The sequence below is a fragment of the Aspergillus ruber genome, assembly GCF_000600275.1.
Source record: "Aspergillus ruber CBS 135680 unplaced genomic scaffold scaffold00055, whole genome shotgun sequence".
NCBI lineage: Eukaryota > Fungi > Ascomycota > Eurotiomycetes > Eurotiales > Aspergillaceae > Aspergillus > Aspergillus ruber.
Genome location: NW_024467351.1, coordinates 25,935 through 52,673, shown reverse-complemented (window position 1 = coordinate 52,673; position 26,739 = coordinate 25,935). Strand labels below are relative to the sequence as shown.

General features: G+C 48.6%; 13 protein-coding genes and 2 non-coding genes across 15 annotated transcripts; 8 read left to right on the top strand and 7 right to left on the bottom strand.

Annotated features, from left to right (window-relative positions):
- The first annotated feature begins 155 nt into the window (after nt 1-155).
- On the top strand, nt 156-228 carry EURHEDRAFT_t168. The gene has a single exon. It is a non-coding gene; the product is annotated as a tRNA-Lys (tRNA).
- A 24-nt stretch (nt 229-252) lies between these two features.
- On the bottom strand, nt 253-2,831 carry yvc1 (putative potassium ion channel Yvc1). The gene is made up of 5 exons (XM_040783255.1): nt 2,718-2,831; nt 2,322-2,649; nt 1,328-2,262; nt 1,135-1,275; nt 253-1,084 (listed from the first exon to the last, which is right to left on the bottom strand). Exons 1-5 carry the CDS (start codon nt 2,791-2,793, stop codon nt 651-653), a joined length of 1,914 nt encoding a protein of 637 aa, XP_040633927.1. The 5' UTR covers nt 2,794-2,831; the 3' UTR covers nt 253-650.
- A 458-nt stretch (nt 2,832-3,289) lies between these two features.
- On the top strand, nt 3,290-4,306 carry EURHEDRAFT_417645 (alpha/beta-hydrolase). Its single transcript, XM_040783254.1, has one exon. The coding sequence runs from the start codon at nt 3,327-3,329 to the stop codon at nt 4,209-4,211; it is 885 nt and encodes a 294-aa protein (XP_040633926.1). The 5' UTR covers nt 3,290-3,326; the 3' UTR covers nt 4,212-4,306.
- A 4,060-nt stretch (nt 4,307-8,366) lies between these two features.
- Nucleotides 8,367-9,480, bottom strand: EURHEDRAFT_467691 (translation initiation factor eIF2 subunit alpha; the record flags this gene model as incomplete). The annotated part of the gene is made up of 4 exons (XM_040785199.1): nt 8,367-8,844; nt 8,907-9,114; nt 9,170-9,332; nt 9,403-9,480. 4 exons carry the CDS (start codon nt 9,478-9,480, stop codon nt 8,367-8,369), a joined length of 927 nt encoding a protein of 308 aa, XP_040633925.1.
- Nucleotides 9,481-10,149: 669 nt separating this feature from the next.
- On the top strand, nt 10,150-12,580 carry EURHEDRAFT_519312 (SulP family inorganic anion transporter; the record flags this gene model as incomplete). Its single annotated transcript, XM_040786778.1, has 4 exons — nt 10,150-10,568; nt 10,628-11,257; nt 11,311-11,830; nt 11,882-12,580. The coding sequence occupies 4 exons, from the start codon at nt 10,150-10,152 to the stop codon at nt 12,578-12,580; spliced, it is 2,268 nt and encodes a 755-aa protein (XP_040633924.1).
- A 280-nt stretch (nt 12,581-12,860) lies between these two features.
- Nucleotides 12,861-13,898, bottom strand: EURHEDRAFT_437912 (uncharacterized protein; the record flags this gene model as incomplete). The annotated part of the gene is made up of 1 exon (XM_040783449.1): nt 12,861-13,898. A coding segment is annotated over one exon (1,038 nt), but the record flags the coding sequence as incomplete, so codon positions are not given.
- A 359-nt stretch (nt 13,899-14,257) lies between these two features.
- Nucleotides 14,258-15,856, bottom strand: EURHEDRAFT_417642 (F-box protein). Its single transcript, XM_040783253.1, has 3 exons — nt 15,602-15,856; nt 14,999-15,511; nt 14,258-14,943 (listed from the first exon to the last, which is right to left on the bottom strand). The coding sequence occupies exons 1-3, from the start codon at nt 15,736-15,738 to the stop codon at nt 14,328-14,330; spliced, it is 1,266 nt and encodes a 421-aa protein (XP_040633922.1). The 5' UTR covers nt 15,739-15,856; the 3' UTR covers nt 14,258-14,327.
- A 146-nt stretch (nt 15,857-16,002) lies between these two features.
- EURHEDRAFT_417641 (oxidoreductase, short chain dehydrogenase/reductase family superfamily) lies at nt 16,003-17,292 on the top strand. The gene is made up of 3 exons (XM_040783252.1): nt 16,003-16,855; nt 16,907-17,003; nt 17,059-17,292. The coding sequence occupies exons 1-3, from the start codon at nt 16,246-16,248 to the stop codon at nt 17,123-17,125; spliced, it is 774 nt and encodes a 257-aa protein (XP_040633921.1). The 5' UTR covers nt 16,003-16,245; the 3' UTR covers nt 17,126-17,292.
- A 200-nt stretch (nt 17,293-17,492) lies between these two features.
- On the bottom strand, nt 17,493-17,563 carry EURHEDRAFT_t167. Its single transcript has one exon. It is a non-coding gene; the product is annotated as a tRNA-Gly (tRNA).
- Nucleotides 17,564-18,372: 809 nt separating this feature from the next.
- Nucleotides 18,373-19,485, top strand: EURHEDRAFT_467664 (slipin family protein; the record flags this gene model as incomplete). Its single annotated transcript, XM_040785197.1, has 3 exons — nt 18,373-18,665; nt 18,719-19,211; nt 19,261-19,485. 3 exons carry the CDS (start codon nt 18,373-18,375, stop codon nt 19,483-19,485), a joined length of 1,011 nt encoding a protein of 336 aa, XP_040633920.1.
- Nucleotides 19,486-20,135: 650 nt separating this feature from the next.
- Nucleotides 20,136-21,113, top strand: EURHEDRAFT_437609 (uncharacterized protein; the record flags this gene model as incomplete). The annotated part of the gene is made up of 1 exon (XM_040783448.1): nt 20,136-21,113. A coding segment is annotated over one exon (978 nt), but the record flags the coding sequence as incomplete, so codon positions are not given.
- Nucleotides 21,114-21,181: 68 nt separating this feature from the next.
- Nucleotides 21,182-22,160, bottom strand: EURHEDRAFT_417640 (putative Rho-like small GTPase). The gene is made up of 4 exons (XM_040783251.1): nt 22,033-22,160; nt 21,696-21,951; nt 21,463-21,582; nt 21,182-21,404 (listed from the first exon to the last, which is right to left on the bottom strand). The coding sequence occupies exons 1-4, from the start codon at nt 22,116-22,118 to the stop codon at nt 21,243-21,245; spliced, it is 624 nt and encodes a 207-aa protein (XP_040633918.1). The 5' UTR covers nt 22,119-22,160; the 3' UTR covers nt 21,182-21,242.
- A 159-nt stretch (nt 22,161-22,319) lies between these two features.
- Nucleotides 22,320-24,360, top strand: EURHEDRAFT_417639 (pseudouridine synthase DEG1). Its single transcript, XM_040783250.1, has one exon. The coding sequence runs from the start codon at nt 22,343-22,345 to the stop codon at nt 24,278-24,280; it is 1,938 nt and encodes a 645-aa protein (XP_040633917.1). The 5' UTR covers nt 22,320-22,342; the 3' UTR covers nt 24,281-24,360.
- A 7-nt stretch (nt 24,361-24,367) lies between these two features.
- On the bottom strand, nt 24,368-25,090 carry EURHEDRAFT_382160 (PIG-H family GPI synthesis protein; the record flags this gene model as incomplete). Its single annotated transcript, XM_040779500.1, has 3 exons — nt 24,368-24,442; nt 24,489-24,691; nt 24,757-25,090. The coding sequence occupies 3 exons, from the start codon at nt 25,088-25,090 to the stop codon at nt 24,368-24,370; spliced, it is 612 nt and encodes a 203-aa protein (XP_040633916.1).
- Nucleotides 25,091-25,311: 221 nt separating this feature from the next.
- On the top strand, nt 25,312-26,513 carry EURHEDRAFT_417638 (ubiquitin-like protein HUB1). Its single transcript, XM_040783249.1, has 3 exons — nt 25,312-25,777; nt 25,830-25,968; nt 26,045-26,513. Exons 1-3 carry the CDS (start codon nt 25,360-25,362, stop codon nt 26,064-26,066), a joined length of 579 nt encoding a protein of 192 aa, XP_040633915.1. The 5' UTR covers nt 25,312-25,359; the 3' UTR covers nt 26,067-26,513.
- The last annotated feature ends 226 nt before the right edge of the window (nt 26,514-26,739 follow it).

Below are 26,739 nucleotides of genomic sequence, written 5' to 3'. Positions count from 1 at the left end.
CTTGGATCACTTTGACCTCTTTCTGCGAATGAAGAACAGAGTGAGCATCCTAATCCTAGAACTGAATCAACACTATGTATATCGGGAATTTGCCCCACCGAGGACTTGGGTTTTTTTTATAATACATTAAATGATTACTTTATTCAACAAGCCCAGCCGGGCTAGCTCAATCGGTAGAGCGTGAGACTCTTAATCTCAAGGTTGCGGGTTCGACCCCCGCGTTCGGCTTCATTAGAAGACGATCACGATTGATCACTTTAAATTTTTTTTGCTTTTTTATTTTCTTTTCGCCAGACTTATTGTGGTCGAGGAATGGCCGGATTTTTCTTTCAAAGAAGCCCCGGAAGAAGGAAATCATTGTTGACATGAAGAGGCCTACGCATACAGCTTTTATTGTTTGCTCGGATAAAAGAACGCAGAAGAGATCATATCAAAATCATCGTTGAAACATTCAAATCATCTCGAAATTGTACTGGACGTAGAAAATAACCAAATCGTCAAGCACGGAAAATTTCAAAAAATCATCACAAGTCACATATGGAACAACGTAGTGCAAACCTTCGTGAACGCAAAAAATCCACCCGTATGTACGTAATGCCGTATATAGACCACCACTGAGACCCTCAAGTTTTTGATTATCTTCACTTCCACTAGAGCTCACTCCCGCTAGAGCTCGACTCACCATTCACCCTCGGGGCCTCGCCATTCCTCTCGCTAGTCAAAAGCCGAACAGCCTCAGTCAGTTCCCTTACCTGTTCCTGCAGCTTGATGATCTCCACAGTGCAGGTGTCAGTATTGACATTTGGCGTGGATTCTCGAACAGTCTGCCTCCAGGTATCATCAATATCAAAATCAACTTCTTCAGCGACATGCTCCCACTCCTGCACATCATCATCGTCTTCTTCACCGCGGCGACGGTTCCATCTGATCCGACGGGCCTCGCGCGTCTCGAGAGATGCAACGATAAGGAGAAGGGGAGAGTAAATGATGGCCATGATAGCATCGTTAATCTTGGCATAGTATTGACGAGGAAGCCACCATTCAAATGGGAGCACCAAGAAGGTGATCTCGAGAAGATTGAAGGCTAGTTAACGTTAGACAACACGTTTCCCCAGTATAAATGAGTATACTCACGAGGAATGAAAACATTTTCGTCTGGTGCTCTGACGAATTGCATCGTTTTTAGAGCGAAGATTGCTAAATATTCATCAACGGCATTTCCGGAGATGTCTTCATACGCACTGTTGTAGAGTGCAATCAGAATGTTCAATAGGACTGCGAACATCAGCAAATGAATCAAGAGAAATTGGGTAGAATATGAACTCACCGATCATGACAATAAAATTGAAGAGGTAGTATAGAATAATGCCAAATGGGAAAGCAAAGTCCTGAAATTTGTCAAACTCGGGGCTCTGCATGATACTATTGGCCATTCCTTGGATGATAGTACCCGTGACAGGAACATCGGAATCGACTTGTGCCATTCCCACAAAGGCCTGGAAAAATCCCACAAGAACGACGAAAAGGAGAGCAAAGAAAATGATGCTTTCTTTCATCATGACTCTCAAGACCACAAACATGGCACCGAAGAAGCGGATTGAATCCAGGTAAAGCATCATACGCATCCAGAACATCGGGCCTGCAAGGGCTATGAAGTTGTAGCTAAGCCTGTTTAGCTCCTGTCTTTGTTCGTCATCGGCAGAGGAAGAATGCGTCAATGCAGCAATACGCAGGAAAAATGATATCGCCAAGATGGTGTACAATGTCGAGTTGAAGGCGTTCCAGAAATCAAAATAGTTTCTTCCAATTTTCCATAGCTTGGTCAGCTCGTCGCAAATGAATGCCAAGGTCATGATATAAAGAACCCCCTCTGCAACGTCCAAGTCTCCGGTCGGATTGACTGTGTTGATGACGGCGGAGTATAGAGCGAGATACACCAGCGAGAAGACGATTTGGCATATGTTTTGATAAACCGGGGCTCGCATGCGGTCTGGATGGAAGTGTGTTGAGAAGCGAGGATCATCCCGCTTCTGGTATTCAACGAAGTTGGCCGGGTTCCCTTCCTCCTGACAATACCAACCGTTCCAGAGATATTTGATACATTTCTGATAGCCAGAGGAGCCAATAATTCTCAGGGCATGGAGGTCGACCGAACGTTCGATGACGTTAGTCGGAGTAGTTTCTTCCCCGTCGGCAAAATACGAGTAACGCTTGAGCAGGCAGTCCTTGAATAGGAAGTCCGGGTTCTCTTCGCTCTCAATGCTGTGTGACGTTGTTTAGCTTTGTACAAGCATCCGGGTAGCATGGAGAGTGCAACCTACATGTGCTTGGCAATAACCTCACTTGCAACGGCTCGACTTTCGAACAGATCCGAATCCCAGAGCTCAACCGTGGCTTGATACTTGAACCATCTTATACAAACAAGCAGGGCAAACACCACGCAGCCGCGAAGTTCATCAACCCCAGCCTGCTTGGCGGTTTGAACGACATCCCTGGTGATAATCCGGCTGTTAGGATTGGTGAGGTCATCCTCCTCGAGCTCGCACGGTACCACCTGCTCGACCTGATACTTCAACCGCAGTGCAATCTTGGTGACTTCCTTTGATGGATTCGGGGAAGAAGCTTCGTCGACGTTATAAGCAGGAAGCACTGTCGATTGAGAGATAAGATATCATGTTAGCCATTGTCCGATGTGGAGCTTCTAAGGGATGGTGTACATCGACGTTGTTCTATATGGAGACGATGACGAGCCTGCTCGCCATTAGCGCTGAAGATATCTCTCCAGTGACCCATTCTCAACAATCTTAGGATAGAAGTATTACTGACGGAGGATGATGGATTGCATGATGGCTGGCGCAAAACAACCCCGGGGACCTTAGTCAGCTGAAGCTGAAGCCCCGCGTCGATCACCACCCACGTCACTGAGATGGCTGGGAAACTTTGACTTATACAAGGCCTATATCTTATATTCCGTGCTCTACTGAGCCGCATCTACGGAGTACCAGCACAATGTCTGCTTTGAATCTAATGGTAGGCGGACGAACTACTCTTAACAGACAGCGCCGAGAACCATCCAGATTCGGTGGATCTATCTATCCATAGGACCCGCTTGGAAAAAGAAGATGAACCCCTAAACACGCCAATCAAACTTGACTGAGCTCGGAATTGGTTTGTACCGAGCCCGATCCCGAGGAACAAATCTCGAAAATCTTCGGAACCGAATGCAGTGGCTCCGGGAGCATGTGGTTTATATACCCTGATCCCCCAATGTAGATTGTAAATCGTGGCGCACCAGATCAGAAACCTCAATTGCAAGGGAACAAAAGATGTCGTTTTTTTTCTACATCTATCTCAAGTTTGCAGCCGTTGTTATAAGGAGCCTGGCGAGATTACAAGGGAAAATCACTTCTAACCCCGATGCCGTCCGTTACATTCCATCGAGAGATCACCAACGAACCATCAAAGCCCATTTTTATCGATCGCCGTTGCACAAGGAGAATACCCCCAGGCCCGTGTTGATCAATTTCCATGGAAGTGGTTTTGTCATCCCAGCTCATGGCAGTGATGATGCCTTCTGTCGCCAAATCAGCCAGCGGACAAATTATTCGGTCTTAGACATTCAATACCGACTAGGACCGGAGGACCCCTTTCCGGCTGCTGTACACGATGTTGAAGACGTTGTTAAATGGGTATTGAAACAGTCTGAGAAATTTGACCCCTCCCGCGTCTCTATATCAGGTTTCAGTGCTGGTGGCAACCTCGCTCTTGTTGCGTGCTCCAGCTTGTTTCCTCCAGCGACTTTCCAATCCGTTCTCGCTTTCTATCCAAGTATTGAGGCGTTTGTCGACCCCAGTACTCTGGTTGCACCTGAATCTGGTGGAACTCCCCTGCCAGCATGGCTACTCCGGTTCTTCAAGCAGTGCTATGTCCCGTCGAATACTGACGCCAAAGATCCCCGCATTTCCCCTTACTTTGCGGACCCAAGTCGCTTCTCTCGCAACATTCTGATTATTGCCGCTGGTTATGACTCCTTGGCCCTCGAAGCGGAGAGACTAGCCACGAAGCTCGGAAAGGACGCTGGTCGACATGTTGTCTACGAACGGATGGACAAATGTGATCACGCCTGGGATAAGATTGCCAGAGAGGGCACTCGTGAATGGGAGCTTAAGTCGAGAGCTTATGAACTCGCTATTGAAATGCTACAAATGTGACATCTGACACTCTACCTTACATATAAATATGTGGTTGTTTTATGAGATTTTTTAAAAAAATATATCCATTTGCTAGGGTTCTCTGGTTTCCACCCACTCAACTTTTTGTGGTCAGTATTGTTCTTCATACAGGAGTATCCTCTAGATCCGGTTTTTTCGGCATTTGAACGTTGGGCTGCTCAACTCCCAAGTTGCCAAACATAATGGCGGGTTTTTATGCTATAATTATTAGTGAGCCGTTTTTTATAGCCAGTGTCATGCTATTACGAACGAGAAAATGAGTGGTCATGAATGCTGTCACCCGGCACAATGACGGCCCCTGGGAAAACACCCTCTACCCGCGGTTTGAAATCGCGAGTGTATCCAGATCCGAAGCTGGAACACTCTGTGATTCTTTGATAACTGCGAGGTTTTGTCGAGGAAATGTCCGTGCTGTTCCATTGAACTTTTCGAACTCATCAAGTACGTATAGAAATCGTATGAGCATTTAGCTCCTCGGTGGACTGTCATTGTTGCTAAACACTCTCTATAGCAAACCTGGCTTTGATATCAGAAAAGAGTGTTCTTAGATTCAAACATATTAAAAGGACATTCATGACATCTGAGAACGTTTGTTTGGCAAGGGGAATAACTTTTCGAAGTGAACGCCTGCATTTGCAATAATCTTGACAGCCCAAGAAAATTGTATGGGTTCCCGTATTTCAATAAGAAAAGTAATCATGGAGCTGTGGGGTTACTTCGATGAATTCTTCTTCATCTCGATGCCAACAAAGACCGGCTCGTCCTGAAGGTGGCCGTCTGTGGTAACACCTAGGCGGGATAGCCATGGTGTTCACGGCGTCTAGGAGATTGATATCGCAGATGCAGTCATCAACTTGTTATCCGTTCATCTCAGGTAGCGCTTTCGAGTCCTTCGCGTTGCAGTGCCAGAGTACAGCTTCAGCAGCCTCCTGTTTCTACACTGGGGCGAGGATGTCCACCCGACAGTAGTCTAATTAAAGCTCTTGGACCGAGGGTTGCTGTATGCACATAGTAGCATTTGACGGAGCTTCATATTGGCAACAACTAAGAGTGCTTAACACAAGAAAACCAAAGGAATACTTACCAGTTACGTATACGTGCGTTCCCAGGTGTCGGTCAGTCTCAATCATCTCATGGTCTTCATGTTAATTGCTTCGTGCCAGCCTATCTTGCCTGGAGCCTTTTCGCCGTCTCCGTAAGTTGTATCGTGTAGATCAGGCTTGATCAACATCTTCTCAACCGTTGTGTGGAGGTAGAGCAATAACTCCAGGGCCAGACGTGCCAGTTACTCCTGTCGATCACCAGAGAACAGGTGGTTACCATAGAAAAACACCATGACTCTACCACTCACGGTTTTTGTCGTTGAATGTTGAGATAACAGAGGAACAAAGTCGGGGGAGGGAGAGGAGAGGAGGGACTAGACATTTTAGTAGCAGAAAGATTTCAGAAGCGGCGCGTGCAAGAATTCAAGCCAATTTTCTTCTTTCTCTTCTACAGTATACCCTGAGATATCCCGCCAACTTTTGAAATTTTGAGATAGCACAATAATCTCGAGCAATGCCGTTCAAAACCTCAAACTCATCAAGCAATTGTTCAGCGGTTTCGGGGTCGAAGACGTGCACCATTTATGCATGTGACCGTAACGTTGGAGCATCTGTTTGGCACATATAATATGTTCCTTTTGCTGGTCTGTGTTGAGGGTCGGTTTTCTTCTGCTCTGTATCCTAAACATCTTTTCATTCTGGCTTCAAGTTTTTGATAATGGGTCGTTTATGTCCGTTAGGATAGATACGTAAATGGCAGTCATTGTTAACTTTTTTCGACCTCATAGCCTTGTCGAGAATGTTGGCAGGCTCCTGACCTAACAGCCCTGAGTGAAGGGTTTTTATGTTCTCTTCGCTCCTGCGCTTGCATACAGATAAGGTCGCTGACCGGGGAAGAACCAAGATCACAAATCTCAATTGAAATCGCCGGTGAAGTGCAAAGTTTCGGTTGTGCGTTCTTGCCGTTAAGCCAAAGAAGAGATGGTGGGTACTACCATAGCTTCGATCTTCTTTGATGGTCGAGCCAAGGATGACCTGAAAACACCTGCTGTGGTACTCTTGTACCGTACAGAGTAAGCACACGCTGCATATCGACAAAATGGCACTTTATAATAGCTGCTGCCAAATTCCACATCTTCCACAATATGACTGAGGGTGGGTGGAACAAGGAACACAAGAAAGCCAAATTTCCATGTTCCTCGGTCAAACAGTCACATATCCCGGTCTCCGACTGTACTAGCGTTTATATCCAAGTCGAATTTGTGATGGTGCCACAGAGACCCTGGCTTAAATACTGTTGCTCGATCCCTGAATTCCCGACCCTTATCGGTTTGCAATATACAGTTCTCTCTGTTATGGCATCAAATAGACATCTCACTCTACAATTAATATTTCTCTTAGCTTGTCGACATTCAGGTCGACGAGTTGCATTGTCTCGCAATTTGAGAAATCGTTCCTTAGCATCTCTTCTCTCAGTCTAGAAGTAAGCCGGTGTTCTGGGCCACTTTCTGGTACGTCTCAGTATACCCGATTTCAATCGCTATGGCTGGCCATTCGTGACCTTTGGACTGACCGGTATCGATCGTTCTAGAGCCACCATTGACTTGGGATCAGAATAGCATGCTTCTCGCAGGGATTAGGACTAACTTACTCCCAAGTACTAGCACAAGGTCCCTTGAGACTACAATCGAAAACCTTTTTACTTACCGTCAAATACGATACTGAAAGTCACTTAGGCCTTGAGGTGAAGAGTTAAACCATCCACAAAGCTAACTGACAGCATCCTCACTTATACACTCTCTCGCCACAGAGGCCCAACTGGGATTCAGTGAACGAAAGGGAGTATTCAACGTTTGTGCGGGGGTGCTGATGAATTTTATTTTTGGTGTTTCTGAAAAGCTGTGCTTCGCTTTGTCAAGTTCTTCGAATTTCCGCTCATTCCACAGGCTGTCATTTTGGTTGCGTAGCAACATTTGGGAATGAACAGATTTCATTACATGAAAATCAATTCTGTCATCCTCCATAGGCCTACGGCATGAAACGATGGAGGCTCGAAAAGGATTTTTCTGCCAGGGCTCAAGCAAATTGTGTTATATTTTTAGCCAGTACATAACTCTTTGGGCTGAGTACCCCCATTACCATGACATTGACCACTGAATCGATTATCCGTAGCGTACGCCTGTTCGTCTTCGAGCAAACTTGTTGCAAAGGACTGCATCTGAGTCGGTTAGGGCCCCGAGCGGTAAACCGTGATGAAAGTGGAGGCCGTCGTAGCGAGCCTTCAGGAGTGCAGAGGCATGTTGAACGTGCTGGGTTTCAAGGCATGTATGCACAAAGTGCGGTTGTTGTAAGATATAGATATTGTCAAGGTATGTATTTGTCTCTCGCAACCCCATCACCGTGTATACGAACGTTGCGTTGCAGTCAATCATTGCAGCTTTATAATGCTTGGTATTTCCGGTTTGTTTCGCAAGGGAAGAGAGAAGCTAGTTCAGGGATTGGTGTTGAGTGTATGATCGAGTATTCACTACTTTCCGTGATCTATACTCATTCACATTTGGGCTCGGCTATCAAGTTTAGTCTAGGACATTCAAGCATAAAAAGATGATTAGGTGGATGTGGGTTGATATTGCTTGGGATTCAAACGTTGACATGCTTCGTTTAGGGCATGGTACGACCATCTACCAAAAATTCACGAGGAAAGCAAAGTAAGCATTGGCTCCAGGAACCGAAGGTATACCGCTAAGTCAACTCCCAGTTCTTAAGAAACATATGTACATCAGAACGAGGAATCGAACTCCTGTTGTCCGACACGGGCGAGAGAGAGCAATACTTTGTCCGTCTCCCGTGGACACACTGCCCTAAATGCTGATCCCAATTCCGCTCATGAGCACATTAAACCGTCTCCCGTGTCATTAGTCGTATCATTCGCAACCTTCCATCTATCCCCTATTCTCTATTTTTTCCTGTCTCTCACCCTTGTAATATACCACTAACTGATATCAGAACGCGTTAAATGAAATCAATGCTTTTATGATTTTTCTCTTTGCTTTTTGGGGTGGCCGTTGGTATCCAAAAGCTACTGAATAGCTTACTCGGGGACACCCTCGTCGCTCTCGGACTGGCTTTCGTCTCCGCTAACTTGCATGTTCTCACGCTCACGCTTGTCCATCAGCTCCTGGAGAGCAGCATCATCGTGCTCAGTGACAGCCTTGGGCGCCATCTTGGTGATGCAGCCACCTCCCACTTCCTTGATTTTGCTCTCGACGCGCTTGATAGCCTCCTCCAGCATCTTGATACCGATCTGCTTGTCCAAGCACTGGCTGGTCAAGACGTATAGCGGCGGGGCGACCAGCTTGACCTTGATCTGGTTCTCGGGGGTGTTCTGCTCTTCGGCCGTGCGCAGAGCCTCTTTGACAGCATCGATTCCATCGTAGCCGAAGCAAGTAACTTCGACGTCGGCACGGACCTTGGTGGGGTGGGGAGTAAGCTTCTTGCCGATGTAGTCCATCAGCTCCCTCCGGACAGCCTCGCTCGGGAATTCAGTCTCATTCCACACATCGGGGTTCCTAAAGAGACACAAGTCAGAATCTCCATCAAGTATTTCCAAGTCGGCAAGATATATCCTTACGTGATGGCGATCTTGAAGGCATCGTGGGAGTGGCCGTATTTCCGGTCCAAGGGCCACCCGATCTGCGAGTAGAGAGTCTCGAGCGGAGTCCGGGTAGCCTCTGCGACGTGACGCATAATCGAGTGCACCGCCTTGCTCTTGTTGTATCTCTCCTCACACTTGGCAACATCCTCGGGCGAGACTCGTCGCTTGGAAAGATCGATGTATCCTGAACACTATGAGTCACTGTCCGTTCTCTCTGGCTTCGACCTGGGTTCCCTTACCCTTCTCCTTGTCGACACGGAGCACAATAACGACTTCGTTGCGTCCGATACGGATGAGCTTCTGGATAGAACGGATACGTCTCCGCGAAAGTTCGGAAAGCAGGATCATTCCGTCGATGTTGTCGTACTCGAGCAGCTTCACGTATGCGCCCATTTCGGCAATCTGCAACCCAACGCAACAACGATTAGATTTTTTTTTTCTTCTTTCAAACAGTAGCCTCTTTTGAACATACCTGCTTCACGTTGACCATGACATAGCTGTCCACCTCAGGAAACTTCTCCTCGTAGAAACGGCAATTTGTTAAAGACATTTTGGCGGGGTTTGCGCCTGATACAGGCAGAGATCTCGAACACGCGAAAAGGAAATGAAATCAGTCCCAATAGAAGCAGAATTGTCGGCGAGGTATCAAGGAGAGATATGTGGTAGATATGCTCCGTGGACGAATCGAGTGACAATCAACCGGAGAATGAGAGAAACTGGCGGCACAATTCGACTCGCTTTGTGGCGGCTCAAAACCCACTTTAGGAACCTGCACCACATCAGGGCGGCGACAGTAACCATAATGGCAGAAATGTCACGTGTCAGGGAGATCGACACCGCCCGGCAAAAGCGACAAAAAGAGAGCGCGACGCTTATCGCTTTATCAGGCTATCACTAAACAACAAAGAGGGGATAGTTATGATGAGACATGAGACATAATAAACAACACATGGGCGTCTCTGAGCTGCTTGATTTGTCCATCTTTCCATGCTAATCCTACTATGCATATTGGGCCAAATTTTGTCTTTTTGTCTGGACGGTTTACACTTCCGCTAACTGGCCACCGCCCTTGATGCCCATTAACTTGGCATTACACCACTCTTTCCTCCCCTGCTCCTTGTGCATAGTTCTCTTTTAATTCTTATGGGCGGTGATTTTGGGATATTTTGATTTCCCCCCCTACATTTCCATCACGCCGACCGTGTGTGTGTGTGTGAGCATGGCGGAATCCGATCTCCCACGTCAATCTCTACGAGATTGGCTTGTTGACGTCGTTCGTACTTCATATCAAACCAACGCCTCAACAACCCCGGAACATCAACATGCCCGGGGTGATGAAGATACGAGACAGCCCCTGATGAGTGCGCCAGATGCCAGGACTCGTCTGCTAGAATCTTATGACCGTTCGGACCCGATATGCGGAAAGAGAACCTGCAACCACGGCACGTTCTCCCCTCGACCGGAAGATCAAAGAGAGATATCGTGGGATGCAAGCTCTATGCCACCACCCATCAATGATGGGAATGGGCTTGCGGGAGAGTCTAGTCGCGCTCGGCCTGAGCTGGGCCCCAGATCGGAAACTGTGCCGTCATTGGAGTCTTCAGTTTCAACGTTGCCTTTGAAAAACCGCAGAACCCTGTATGCTGGGGCTAATGAATTTTCTTTTTTTTTTTGGAAGCTAATCTGATGCAAAATAGGTACATGTCATACTACATCCCGTTCTTCAATTGGATCACCCAATATCGGTTATCATTCATTCGAGGCGACTTGATTGCCGCCATGACCGTCGCATCGATCTATATTCCCATGGCATTATCCCTGTCCGAGAACCTAGCGCATGCTCCCCCTGTCAATGGTCTATATGCCTTTGTGTTCCATCCATTTATATACGCGATACTGGGAAGCAGTCCTTTACTGGTAGTCGGGCCAGAAGCGGCTGGCTCCTTGCTTGTCGGTCAAATCGTCAAAAACAGCGTTAGCCAAGGACACTCGGGGGAAGATGACCCAATTGCAAATGCGATGGTCGTGGGTGTGGCAACTGCCATGGCGGGTGTCATGATATTGGTTGCTGGCTTGACTCGTCTGGGGTTTCTGGATAACGTGCTGAGTCGGCCCTTTCTGAGGGGTTTCATTACCGCCATTGGTTTCGTGATTGTCGTGGACCAGCTTATTCCGGAGGTTGGATTAACGGGACTATCCAAGGAAACCGGCGTGAGCCATGGCACGACAGTGGAAAAGTTGGTGTTCTTTTTCAGAAACATAGGGAAATGCCATGGCTTGACAAGTGCGGTATCTCTTGGCAGCCTTGGCATTATCATGATGTTCCGGTATGTGCTTGTTCTCTGCGTTAAATCTTTGGCTAATCATCGTTGGTGTGAAGAACGATTAAAAAGGTGCTCGAATCCCGATTTCCCCAGGTCATTTACTTTCCAGATCGCTTGCTCGTGGTCATCCTCTCAGCCGTCCTTACGTGGCATTTCGGGTGGGACCAAAAAGGACTAGATATCTTGGGGGAAACCAAGAATGACAGCGGTGGAATATTCGATTTCGAATGGCCATTCAACTTTGGTGATATGAGGCGCGTTCGTGCAGCCTTGAGCACCTCGTTTATCATTGCAATCCTTGGCTTTTTTGAGTCGTCTGTCGCGGCCAAGGGTCTCGGTGAGGGTACCACTGATGGTGTCAAAGGCATGACTGTCAGTGCCAACCGAGAAATGGTAGCGTTGGGTGTTTCGAACGTTGTGGGAGGGTGTTTCATGGCGCTTCCTGCGTTTGGGGGCTACGGGAGGAGTAAGGTCAATGCTTCCACTGGAGCACGGTCTCCGATGAGCAGTATCTTCCTTAGTATCATCACGCTTATCTCTATCATGGTGTTATTGCCATATCTCTACTACCTCCCGGTAAGTTGTCCGCCATGGGCGTGCTGGAGAATGCCTACTGACTAGGTCTAGAAAGGAGTCCTTTCCGCCATGATCTCCGTCGTTGCTTTCTCCCTCATCGAAGAATGTCCCCACGATGTAGCTTTCTTTATCCGCTTACGAGGCTGGTCAGAACTGACATTAATGCTTCTCATTTTCGTCGCGACCATGTTCTATTCATTGGAACTAGGAATCGCTCTCGGAATCGGCCTTTCCATCTTAATCTTGATCCGCCACTCCACGCAACCCCGAATTCAGATTCTAGGCAAAGTTGCCGGTACACACGACCGCTTCGACAACGCCGAACTACACCCTGAGAAAGTCGAGCTGATCGAAGGCGCCCTGATCGTCAAAATCCCCGAACCTCTCACTTTCGCTAACACCGGCGACCTGAAAAACCGTCTCCGCCGTCTGGAATATTACGGCTCGACCCACACACATCCTTCTCTTCCTCGGATGCGGCCTCCGGAGCATAACAAGAACATCATTTTCGACGTGCATGGAGTAACCAGCATCGACGGCTCGGGAACACAAGTTCTATTCGAAATCGTGAAGTCGTATGCGGATGTCGGCACAAGGGTGTTCTTCTGTCGTCTCGCTAATCGCGAAGTTTTCGGAAGGTTCGAGAGAAGCGGTATTGTGGAGGAATGTGGTGGCCTGTCGCATTTCTTGCCTAGGGTCGATGATGCATTGCGGTTGGCTGAGACTGAGGAGCGTATTTTGGATTCTTGAGATCCATTGGAAAATGGGGTCCCTGGTGTAGTGGGGGCGGTTGTTGATATAAAATTGTTTTCTCGCATATATGCATGATGATATTGCATGTTAGAAATTGTAGCATAGTTTTGCAATGTGAGCCGGTTCTCCTTTCCACTTTTCACATGCCATATCCTTAGCAATATAGCCCCTATCCATTAGGGACTATCTGTATGCGTATATGTGTCGACAGAAAAGGAGACTTGCCGTAGAGGTGACCTGTAGACGATCACGATCATTTCATCTGCCCCTCCCCAGCAACAGCCCTGCGCAAAACCCCCAAAAGCAACGCATGATTTGCCTTCAACTCAAGCCTCTCCTTCTCACCTAGCACGCGCGAGCCCTCGCCATCCCCATCCCCATCTCTATTCCCAGTGCCACCGGACTGCCGTCCCAAATCAGCACTCAACTTCATCCGCCCCTCACTCCCAACAACGAATCCCCCACAAGCAATCTTCGACACCCGCACATGCTGCTTTGCCAAACCATTCCTATTCCCAGCAGTACTCAAATCCAACTTCATAGCCAAATGCGCTTCCAAATAACCCTCAATCCTCCCCAAAAACCCCTCCCCACCACCACCATTCCCACACAAAAAACCCCCAATCATCCCCCTTGGCACGCCCACCCCCATACTTCTCAAACTCGGTGCCACGCTCCCCGAAAATGTCACCGTAAGCTGCACATCCCGCACAACATTCTCCAGGATACCCGCCGCGTCGCGCGCACCGCTGGATAGGAACGTGGTCACATAGGTGTCTAGTCCGCTACACATGAATGGTGCCGGGAGACGGAGCGGGGAGATGTATGTGTCAAAGGTTGTGGAGAGGAAAGTGAGGAGGGTTTGCCGGGGGGGAGTGGGAAGGCGCGTTAGGAGGAGGGGGAGGGGGGTTAAGCCTTTGCGTGGCGCGGAGGTAGCATGGGCATTGCTATCAGGTGACGCTAGTAAAGCGGCTTTGTATGTTGTGGTTTCGTAGGATAGGGTGATTAATATTCCTGTCTGCCCATATCCTTCGCATGTAAAGGTATCGTCGAATTGCGGTATCGCCTCCCAAATACATGATTTCAGCACACCTGTTTTTGATAGCGTGTCGTCTTCTGCGACGCCGCCAGCACCAAGACCAGTCTGTACACCCGACTGTAGACCCGAGAGAACGTCCCCTGTTAACAGATCTCGTAGACGTGCTGCATATGTATTGAGGGCAGTAGGGTTGTCAAGAAGGGATTGGAATTCCTTGTCGTGGTGCAGGGGGGAGAGGCGGTGGAGGGTCCAGGATGTGTTTAGGAGGTGGTGAGGGGTTTGTGTCATTGTGTTATTCCAAATTGGAGTTTAAGGAGTGTTGATATTGCTATGTTATTTATTGGCAGAGAACGATGTAGATTGGCGATGGCCGAGACGCGACGGGGCAAACATGGCAAACAAATGCCAAGATTCCCAGATAGGGTTTAGGGCTGCTACATTATCAGAGGTACGACAGTATTAAGGACTGTATAGTATGTTCGGATTGATACCCATATGCTGTCAATCTAACTGTCTAAGTGTATATACCAGTGCCAAAGCAACATTCAATTGTATAAACGCCAAACAACCAACATGCTAATTCCCGTTACCAACTCCAATCAACAGAGCCAATGCACTATATAGACACGTCACCCAAAAAAAAAAAAAAAAAAAAAAAATCAACAGAGAACGGAGAAATAGAAATGAGAGACGATGTCATGCATATCAATCATCCGACTCATCGCGACAATGCGGACACCCCAAAAGCAACGGGATTTGATTCCAGATCCAGATCTTCTCCGTATCGTGCGGAATTGCACTCCTCAGAGCCAATTCCTCTCTAGCAGCATCAAACCAAATATCAGCTGCTGAATGGTGGGCATGCCAGTTAGGTGCCCGCTCGAAAACCAATGAATTCATATCATCTTTCTCGTGCATCATTATATCGTTATCGAAGTTATACATGAAATCCTTCCGTTGCAGGCGTTGATTGCCGCCATCGCCTATTTCGGCGGAGAAGTACTCGACAAGGCGTAGGAATGGTGACACAGTGAGCAGTGAGCCGATCCAGCCGTCGTCTTGCAGGCCCTGCTCGGGTGGGACGGTATATCGTAAGTAGGAAAGGAGGAGCTGCATACAATGATGTGTGGCTATAAGGGTAGAAGTATCGGTGAACGGAGGCGATCGAAGAATTCTGACTTGCAGTTCCCGGTACATGGATCTGCGGAGGTGCGGCGGAATAGGGACGGGGAGCCTTCCGGCTTCGAACTCGCGTAGAAGGGTATTTGTATGTTCTCTCCGGGCGAGAGAATATGATTCAAGGAAATATAATGTATAATACCTGTCAGAGAACGGAATGTCAGAACATGCCAATCAACGCTTGGTGAACCACTTACATGAGCGGCGTCAGGTTAAACCACAGACTTGCTATACCACGCTGAACCAGCGCATTTTTCTCTTTCCTTGTAGGAAACATCGATTTCATAAACGCATTTTCGCATTGCACAAACCGATCCATAACCCGGTCTGCCAGATAATAGCATAGCCTCGAGCATAGCTTCTGTCGCCGCCGAAGGCTATGTACATATCTAAATGTATATAGATGGCCGCCCTTGGCGCTCTTCGCTGGCGGGAAAAGATCGGATAAAAGCACTACATCGTCTTCCGGATTCCGAGTATAAGTTCGTTCGCTCTCAATGGGGGAAGGGAGGGTTCCGTGTCGGCGCTGGCGGAGATACTGCCGACTTATCAGTTGTTCGTGGGAGGTGAGGACTTGGTAGAAGCCGCGGCAAACGAGTCGCAAGGGAAGGAGATCTTTGACGCCGCAATACGCGAATATCTTTATTTGAATCTCGACGGGAAGAAGATCCCAAGGGGAGGACGTGGGCGTTGGATTCACTTTACCGACTCTGGTGATATGAGAGTGATCTGATCAGCGACAATTCCAACATCTACCGCCCAGAAGACGATATCGCACTCAATTGTCGGGGGAAACTCACACTGATGCCGACGATTTCGATTCCCCAATAACCGTATGTCTAGACGGATTGTTCTGCTTTGTATCCGCTCTCCTGCCCCTGTCAAGCGCAGACCGGGCCCTTTTCACATGAAGCAACAAGTGGACGATGGGCTTCATCGTCGAGCTCCGCGAGAAAACAAAACGAGGAGGCCAGCTCCAATGTCAATTCCACATTCGAAGAGGTCGTCAAGATACAATTTTTACTTTGAAGGTGTCTAATAGTCGTGAATTCAGACGACTCGATGGCTGTATTCGGCGCTTCAGAGAGGGGATATGACTAAGCCAAAACAGCAAGGGTCATGTGATATCACATGATTGATAACGAAAATAGAACATCGATAACGATTCTAGATCTTCAGCAGATCAGATACGCGCCAGACAAGTGGATTAGACAGAACAGAAATATGGATGGGAATAAGAGACATATGATTGGACGTAAAACAATCATGGAGACTGTCCAATACAGGTGGATATTGATCACGCACTCTGTACATCAAATCTGACGTCATTAGTCTACTGTGTTGCATCAAGTTTTCGATATAAACATCTCTCCTCCTATATTGATCGACTGATCCTATAGGACATTTGAACAGTATATCCCATACGGTGTACACTACGAGCAGAATGAGTAACAACATCCTTATCCTCGGCGCTACCAGAGGCCTAGGTGCCTCCCTACGGAAGCTCTATGCTTCCAACCCATCCACCAAGACCGTCTTCGCAACCGCACGCGGGAACCCTGCCCCGGAAAGCAGTGAATCCCGCACCACATGGCTCACGGATATTGACGTTTCCCAGCCAGATGTCGGTCAGAAACTCACCTCACAACTCCCATCCTCTACCAGGCTCTCCACAGCAATCATCACAGCGGGCTATTTCGGCTTCGAATCATTCGATAACCCAGACTGGGAGAAGCAGGTGAAGATGTACACGACGTCTGCGATTGGTCCGGTATTCGTGGTGCAGAATCTTGTGAAAGCAGGTTATCTGGACGAAGGGAGTAAGGTGATTCTTGTGAGCAGTGAGAGCGGAAGTATTACATTGAGACATGAGAAGGAAGGCGGAGGGAATTATGGACACCACGCTAGTAAGAGCGCGTTAAATATGGTAGGAAAGCTGCTCAGTTTGGATCTGAAGGGCAAGGGTATTGCGGTTGGCTTGGTGCATCCGGGGTTTATGCGGACGGAGATGACGAAGAGTGTTGGGTTTGATAAGTTCTGGGATGCTGGCGGTGGTGAGTTCATCTTGGTCTTTGTTTCAGGATGAATGCTTACGATGACTGCAGCTGTTACCCCCGACCAATCAGCCGAGTCACTCGCATCGTTCATAGATGGCTTCAATATCAGCAAGACGGGACAGTACTGGGCACCACGGGGTCCTGGGTATGTATTCCATTTTGTTATGGTATGAAGGCGAAGCTAACGTTTGTTTTAATAGTGACATTGGCACTGCGGACGATGTGCTTGGGGGCGACTTGCCGACGCCGTTGCAATTGCCTTGGTAATGGTGCGCAGTGCAGTATAGATTTGAGGCGTGTATATAATGCGCGTATACACATGGCCCATTAACAACTGAATCTAAATGATTGAAAGTATTAAGAGTGACTTATAAGGCTAGATAAAAGATGATCTGCAATATATATATCCCTCAATCTGCTTGTAGTCTCAAAAGCCAGCCAGACGTTGAATCCCAGAAAATTGATTCTATATCAGAATCAACAACAACCACGCTGGTAGCTTATAACCGGAAATGATCGCTAAAGCCGACCGACCCTATTCTTATATTGACGATGCCATCATAGAAGAGACTTGAATGCAAAGAAAGATTGGAAGATACTGAAGAGCACAGCAAAAACGAAGAGCAAAAAAGAATGCATCATCCGTGAATCGAACACGGGCCTCGTCGATGGCAACGACGAATTCTACCACTAGACCAATGATGCTAGTTGTTGAAAGTTCTTACCCTATTTTGCAACTTCTCATTTATTTTGTGCGAAAAAATGCCAAGCTTTGATATCGGGATATCCCGACATCTGCTGATTGGACAGACCATTGCCGGGGCGGTGTTTCTGAGCAACGAATGACAGCAGCAAATGAAGTAACATACCAAAGACAGTTCCGGTGGTCTTGAAACTAGCTCTTCTGAACTGGAGAACAGAGTTAACTATACACTGCCCCATTGCGCCGGGCAAGGCGGTCAACCTCATATATGGAGTGGTCATGGAACACTATTGAATCCTTTGTTGGTCATACGAGATTCGGAGTGACCGCTGAGGATGCCTTGGGTTCAAAGAGTTAGTAGTCAGTACTTCACAGAATAGGCAATGCTGCTTTCGGAGGATCGCAGTTACTATGGAGTAAGTATCCGTGCTTATCCAAGGTCCGCATAGGCCTATGCACCCCACACTAGGACAATACACAGACTACTGAGTAGAAAACCAGAAAACATCTAGAAATCGGCACGGAAAACGCCCAGCGTCATTCCCTATTCATGATGAATCCTTCATCAAGCCTCTTGGCTCGTATTGCAACCGGAAGGCGGTGCTCGAAGTCGCTGTGATTGGTGGTGTAAGATGGGGAAACAGCAACTCAGCCTTGTAGACAAGAGACCAACCACGGTCGATCCCAATCTGTCATCGCGGAGCTACACGAAGAACCCCTACTTAAACTCCCGCATTCCTCTGCTTTTTATTTCCACAACTTTTCCAAAGTCCTTTTTCAGTTTTAACACCACTGCAAAATAAACTTCAAAATGTCTGCTTCTACTGATACTGGCAAGCACGTCGCGCAGAATGAGGGCGATCGACGGACTGGTGGTCTGGTCAACGTGCAACCTCCGCGACCCGATGACTTACAGCCCAAATACGCCCACCAAATCGAAGAGGATGGCCAGAATCCCGCTGCGCATGGCTGGTATGCGGGTATGATTCATGGCTTGGGTTCGATTCTCGGTTGTATGGGTGCTATTCCTTGCTGTTTCTGCTGCCCCAACCCTTTTAAGCCGATCGAGCAGGGTGAAGTTGGTCTGGTTTCCAAGTTTGGGCGGTAAGTCCCCTTTATTTTGTGATAAAGTTGTCGCGACTAATCGACGGGAATAGATTCGAACGATCCGTGGACCCCGGTCTCGTCAAGGTCAACCCTCTCAGTGAGGACCTCAAGACCGTCGACGTCAAAGTTCAGATCGTTGAAGTTCCGCGCCAGATCTGCATGACCAAAGACAACGTTTCGCTTACCTTGACCTCCGTCATCTACTACCAAGTCACCTCGCCCCACAAGGCTGCCTTTGGCATTACGAACATCAAACAGGCGCTTATCGAACGAACCCAGACAACACTGCGCCATGTGATCGGTGCACGCGTGCTGCAGGATGTCATTGAGCGTCGCGAGGAGATCGCTCAGTCGACTTCAGAGATTATTGAAGATGTCGCTGCTACCTGGGGTGTTTTAGTCGAGTCCATGCTGGTCAAGGATATCATCTTCAGTGATGAGTTGCAGGATTCGCTCTCCATGGCTGCTCAGTCTAAGCGGATCGGTGAGAGTAAGGTTATTGCTGCTCGTGCGGAGGTTGAATCGGCCAAGTTGATGCGTCAGGTATGTTTCCCCTTGTTATATGCCATAGACTGTATGTTAACGTGCTCAGGCCGCCGACATCCTCTCGTCCGCCCCTGCCATGCAAATTCGCTACCTCGAGGCAATGCAATCTATGGCCAAGACCGCCAACAGCAAGGTCATCTTCTTGCCTGCGGTTAATCAAACTGTGCAACAACAACTTAACACCGCCGACAGCGTGGGCGAAGGGCCCAGCAAATACCAAGACGACGGGTTCCAACGTGCCGTGAACTCCCGTGTTGTCGAGGACATCTAAGCCACTCTCTGACGCATTCCACCCTTTTTCTCTCTCTCTCCCCCTCTCTCCATGAGGATACGATAATGTTACCCTAGCTTAATATCTGTCTTATACCCTGCCAGTCTTGCTCTCTTTTATCAGGTGCAGGTCCTGTGCTTATTGCTTGTTTGCTTGTCAATCTAAATGATACCCTCTTTCTCCAGGTTGTTTTTGCTATGCAACCACGGCTAGTTAGCTCTTAATCATAAGAAGCATTATAGAAATCATTTATAGCAATTCTTATTGTATGGAGACCGTAAACAGAATACTGCCAAAGGCGGTGAACAATATTATCAGTTATCGGCCACGGAGTCCAAGTCTGGGAGATTCAACATCCATTGCTGCTTCCTTGTGCAGAATCTTACAGTTTGACGGAATACGGGGTTGAACGGCTGGGATTTTCCCTGACTCATGTTATAAGCTTTCCAATTACAGGGCAAGCTGCCCCGAATCTCAACACTACGAAACGACACCGGAGTCTTTCCATATCCTACTCCATCTCCAACATACGTCTCACCACAATTCAATCCATACCTACAATGTCCTCCCGAACGTCAACACCCCCAATCCGCACCCAACCGTCCCCCGAAAAACCTACCCCCCTCTCAACCACCACCACCCCAAACCCCAGTTTACCGAACTTCACATCCCCAACCTTCGATCCCGCCGACTACCTCAACGAAACTCTTCCACCTTTAACCCTCGCCTCCACACAACCCAATGCCTCTCGCGCACCCGGATCCGTCAATCTAGCCGAGTTATCGACGCAGGTACAGGGCGTCGTGTCAAGTGTGAATGCGCAGAATGTTAGATACTCGGGAGCGTTGACTACATTGGTGGATGAGATTTTAAGGGGTGGGGGGAGGTTGGCGTATGAGGTTGAGGTGCTCAGGGGGGAGGTGCTGGGGTTGGTGGATGGGTTGGTTGTTGATGGCGTTGGTGAGGGGGAGGGGGATGTTGCGAGGTTTGTACCGCAGCAAGAACATCAACAAGAAGAAAAACAAGAGGGAGAGACAGCAGAAACCGACCTCGAAAACAAGGTAGAGGGGGAAAAAGCGCAAGACCCTTCCTACATAACCAATCTCCGTACCCTCAACGCTGTCCGCGCCCGCCTCGACGAAGTCGTCCAAACCTTCGGCTCCGCAATGGAATGGCCGCTCCCGCCTTCCGAACTCTCACTTACATCCTCTTTCATCTCCGTCTCCGCGCCAGACGTCGGCCCCGAAAGCCAATCTCTTGAAGCCAAGGGCCAGGAGATGATGGAGAAGTTCCGAACCGAGGTTAATGAATTACTGGATAGTGATGAGAAGGGGGTTGAGACTGCGGAACGGCGAGTGGAGGAGATTGGGCGGCTGGCGGGGGTGTGGAAGGGGACGGCGGAGGAGAAGGCGAGGGGGAGGTTTGTGGAGGGCTTGGTGAAGGTTGTGGAAGATAGGCGCAAATTGTTGGAGAGCCAGGGCCAAGGTGAATCGGGGCAGGGACAGGGACAGGGACAGCAGCAAAGGAATGATGGGAGGACGGGGCATCGGCGGCAGGAGAGTGAGGGACCTGGAGGTGGAATTTTCCGGAATTTGCAGCGGTTACGGGACGAGATATACCTGGAGTAGTTTACTTGATACCCCTTGCCCATACAACATAACTATGTCTATATTCAAATTCAGAAACGATAACAAAAACGGGTATCATGTCCAACTCCAGCCCTAACAAAAACCAACCATAACAACAGCAGAAATCCACTATAGAATATTACACCCCCCGTCACTCTCCGTTCCTTTCCCCGCCTTCGCCATAGCTCCCATCCTCGAAATATCCTCAAACGTCTCCGCAAGCAACTCCCCTGTAACAGCAGAACATTCCGCATACCGATCACAGCGCAGTTCCTGAGCAATACGATATGTCTTTCTATGTCAGCATCTACCTTCATAATCCAATAAAAATAGAAGGGGAAAGGAATACCTCCTGCGGATAAATAATACCTTCACTCTCAACTCTCAAATCCCGCTTAAGACCGAGCATCATAACGGGGATTTTCTCGCCATAGCCATGTTGGAAATGTAATGTTATTTCGTTTCGCCACTGCCCATTACCACATTCACCCCAGTTATTATCAATCACTCATACTTCATGATGGTAGTCCACCATCATATCATATCACATCATTGAACCTAGGACAATAGGGAAATGCTTACACCGCGTAACCCCTCCAAACCTCCCCTCTCCGAAATATCAAAAGCAAGAACCACAACATCAGGCCTTAGCGTCGTCCAATGCTGATTCGGGCTTGCGGTGTCGAAGAACTCGAGTGTGAATGATTTGCGCGAGAAGCGGATATCGTAGAGGAAAGGTTGGCCTGTGTCGCGGAGGATTTCTGGCTTCGTGATTGAGGCCGGGGGTGGATTGTTTGAGTGTGAGGGCAAGGGTCTGACAAGGGGAGTTTTTAAGGAGCTGTGTTGAGAAAGAAGCTGGTTAGCTTGTTCTGTTCTGCTATCATCTAACACCTTGCGCTTGGGTTGATTGGGGACTCACGAGAGGAAGGTTGATTTGCCGCATCCTGGGTCTCCGAGGAGGAGAATTGTGATAGTTGTTTTGTCGGGGTTCTCTGGGGTTGTCATTGCGATGACTTTCAATTCAATTGATAGAACGAGATGATGGGTGTTGAAAGAGGGTTCTGGATGAAGATGAAGTAAAGTCAAACTGATAAGATATCTACTGATAAGACCGGAGTCTGTAAATAATAGTAACATACACGTAAATTACAATAAAATTACCAACCCCGATTTTTTCTAATAAGATTGTACTTCAACCATCGCAAACACGACCAATCCTTCAGAAGGGAATGTGGAGATTGCAAAGACGATTCTGTCTGTCTTCCATTCTTTTAAACGATTTCATCGCCACAGTCAACAAACAAAAATCGCACTCCTACAGTTACTTATCCACCAAGAAGAATACTGCAACTATGTCGAGAACCCCGCCATCCTGCGATGCAAAGGAGGGGAGACCGAATTACTGGACCTGGGACAAGGATACGCTGATTTCGAGGATCACGAGTCTCGAGCGTGAATTGCATTCTCGGACGAGTCAACATGCTACCAACACAAATACCACGACTACTACGAGGCCGGCCGCGGCCGTACTACCCCCGGATACAAAAGTGACAGACACTGAAACGGCTCTTCCCCCGAATAAAAAACTGAAGAAACGATCCCTTGACGACGACATAACACAAACGCCTGCACCTACTCGTCCCACAAAAGCGCACAGGGAAATGGATCCCTCCAGATACCACACGCGCTTCATCGCGCTGAAGTTCGCGTACCTCGGACAGCGGTATAACGGATTCGAACATGCGAATAAGAATACGACGCCATTGCCGACGATCGAGGAGGAATTGTGGAAGGCGCTGCGCATGACGAGGTTGATTTTCCCTGCGAATCCGTCGCCGGCGGAGCATGAGAATGTGATGAAAGGGAATAGGGTGGCTTTGCTTGATTGGGAGGGGTGTCAGTATTCGAAGGCGGGGAGGACGGATCGTGGGGTTAGTGCGTTTGGGCAGGTTGTTGGGATTAGGGTGCGCAGTGCGCGGCCGAAGCGTGATGCGCCAGAGCCCAAGGAGGGTGAGCAGGCTAGTACGACTGATATCCAGGATGCACCGGAGGATAATTGGGATGATATCGGGGATGAATTGCCTTATATTAACATGTTAAACCGTGTGCTTCCTGAAGATATTCGAATATTGGCTTGGTGCCCGCATCCGCCTGAGGATTTCGATGCTCGGTTCTCTTGTCGCGAACGTCAGTATAGATACTTCTTCACCCAGCCTGCCTTCAGTCCTACCCCGGGACCTCTTGGCTTTGCGCCTCGCAGACCGGATGGGTCAGAGCCAAAGCACAGAGAAGGTTGGTTGGATATCGAAGCTATGCGCGAAGCAGCCAAGTACTTTGAGGGCGTGCGCGACTTTCGGAACTTCTGCAAGCTAGATACAACCAAGCAGATTGAGAATTTCCAGCGGATCATTTACCGCTCAGAAATCGAACTTGTCGATCCCAAGAACGTTCCGCTTGGTTTCGTGAACAGATCAGGATTCCAGTCTCTTGCCGACTCTGATTCGCAAATGGACACCGACACGCCGGAAAACCAAGTTTCTGAAGCAGCTAAGGTCTATGTATTTAAACTTGACGGTTCCGCTTTCTTATGGCATCAAGTTCGACATATGGTGGCTATCCTTTTCCTCGTGGCACAAGGATTCGAGCCACCGACTGTTGTCCGTGATTTGCTAGAAACAACCGAGAACCCCCGCAAACCGCAGTACGAGATGGCGTCGGATGCCCCACTTGTTCTCTGGGACTGTATCTTCCCCGACCAGAACAGCAACAGCCGGGAGGATGCGCTAGAGTGGATCTATGCTGGTGATTCCAAACAGGGCAGATCCCACAGCATCAAGGGCGATGGTAAATACGGGATGGGTGGCGTGGTCGACAGCTTGTGGTCCGTTTGGAGACGGCGCAAGATAGACGAGATCCTGGCGGGCTCTTTGCTAGAGTTGGCTGTTAGCCAGGGTGACCAGAGCTCCGTGAGTCGGTGGGGGCTTGGAGACGCGGGTTGGGAGAAGAAACACCGGGGACAGAAGGTGTTTGTTGGGTCTGAGGAGCCAAGGTTAGGAGGCAAATATGTGCCAGTGTTGCAAAAGAGGAAGATGGATACCGTGGAGGACCAGAACGCCAGATGGCTTGCGGCGAAACAGAAGAAGGACCAAGCAATGTCTCAGAATTGATATAACAGCCATGTACATACCGATAAGGTCGATTGAAAAAGCCGCAATTAGACTTATACCCTTGCTTTTGGACCAAGAGCGTCCTCATCATTTCGCGTCATAGAGGCAATGTCGAGAACCTCTCCAAACTTCCTCCAGAATTGCTCGTTTCGGCAGTAGATTCTATGTCGTCAATATGGCACGGCATAACATGAACAGGTATACTTACTGGAAAGACCACCACAACATTCCGCTCCCCTTCCACAATAACAGCAAGGTAAAACCGGACCTCGAACCCCTTGAAAGCCTCATGTATCACAATATCCTGAATCTCAGTGGTAGGAATAAACCGCGTCGTAGCCTTGGACAAATACGAATTCGAAGAAGTAGACGTCTGAATCCCCAACCCCCGTATGACAAGAAGCGACTCTTCTGTAACCAGCAAATAATTGTTAGCTCACATCCCTGTATCCTAACTATCCCTAAGTAAAACGCACCTGTATATCCCTTCCTAAAAACCCCATATAGAGCAATTACACTACCAACCGTTACGACCAAAGGACTATACTCATCCGCAATGCGACAGGCTAGTTCGCCCAACGGACTCGCCCATACGGCCGTCCACCGCACCCAAGACCCATTTTTTGCGAAAAACGAGGATCGTAATCGCGCTGCGCAGACGGCGAGGACACTGACGAATATACATGCACGCAGGAGGAACTGGAGGTAGAAGAGAGCTTTGGCGGGGGTACTCGTGCACTGGGAAGCGTTGGAGACGGTGAAGGAGGCGGTCGTCGGGGATGGACGTCGGACTTTGAGGTAACTAGGCATTATGAGGCAGTATATCAATTGGATCACCTGCGACCCTGAAGAGCTGAGTTGGAATTGGGTTGAAGCTCCTCAAATGGTACAAGAAGAGCTCCGATGTTGGTCGTGCCTGAATGGCGGCCAGCGGGTCTAAACTCCTTACGGAAAGGCGCTTATCGGGGAGCTACCCGCAATACATCATCACGTGCGGTTGATTGCATGGCGTTGCTGCGTCCGCGCTGTCTGACCGATTCTAATCCAACTTCACGCTACGAAACTTTCGCATTTATACGATGGATGACCGCAGACGAAGCAGATCTCCCGATCGCGAAAAATCTAGAAAATCCACAGGCGGGTTTCGATGGAAGGAAAAACGACGCGACGATGGTGATTCCAGAGGCGCAGGCGACGACCGCAGATTAGAGCGCGGATACAGAGGAGGGGATCGACCACGTTCGCCACGGAGGGATCGAGATCGCGATTCAGATCGATACGGAGACCGGTATAGGGATGGTGATCGCAGAGACGGTGATCGGGGTCGGGAACGGACAGAGCGTGATGAGAAGGAGGAAAAGCGGGAGAGGAAGAGAGAGAAGAGGGAGAAGAAGGCTGCTGTTGCTGCACAATCTGCGGAACCTATGATTGTTGTCAATGTTAATGACCGCCTGGGAACGAAGGCTGCGATCCCGTGTCTTGCGTCTGACCCGATTAGTATGCCCTCCCGTGCTGGTTGCATATCGCGATGTCTCTGACCTCTCCGCAGAATTGTTTAAAGCACAGGTGGCCGCCCGCATTGGACGTGAACCGCATGAGATTTTATTGAAACGCCAGGGTGAACGACCGTTCAAGGACCATCTTACACTAGAGGACTATGGAATCAGCAATGGCGTCCAACTGGATCTGTGAGCGATGCTCCCTTCACCCACCTCCATATCCTCAAGAGCCTCATATGGACAAGTGCTAACTTTATCATTACAGGGAAGTTGGAACGGGCGACTAAGAGTATCGTCCCTGTTAAATCATACAGGCCTTCACGAAGCGCATGCGCATGTCTGCATTTTTACTAAAGAAAAGTTGTTCTTGTATCATAACGACGATCGGGTATGGAGTAATAGAAATTCATCTTCTGGGTCGTTTTTCTTCTGCTTCTTTTGGGCTTTTGGCTGTGCACCTTGAATCTGGTCCTGTATCTAGGCCAATCCAGACCGTGTGCTTCTAGAGCTTCGATGTAACCGGGGAGCAGACAGACACAGTTCAGCAAGACACTTCTATTGCCTCTGAGATGGCTGGCAACCTATACAATTCCCTGGATATCGTCGAATTCGTTCATCACTGTCTTTCCTTTTTCCTATTTCGGACATCCGCTAGCCAAAAACGGTAATTCATGCCTGAGGCTAGAATGCATTACCCCGAGGTTCCACTTAACGAGGCTTTTTTTTTTTTTCCCTGGGCCTGCCTGACTTCAGTTGGTTTCTGGATTTCAATGCCGACTTCTCCATCTCTAACTAGTCCTCGGTCATATCCTCATCGTTTGCTCAGTTTACGTCTTCCGCCATGAGATAGTGGCCTTTCAATTCCATTCGTCTTTGTCCAACCTCTTTGAATTTCCTTTCTACCGCCGCTACCACCTTTCACCGATTCTGATCGCCTACTACTCCCGGAACCTTTCCTCC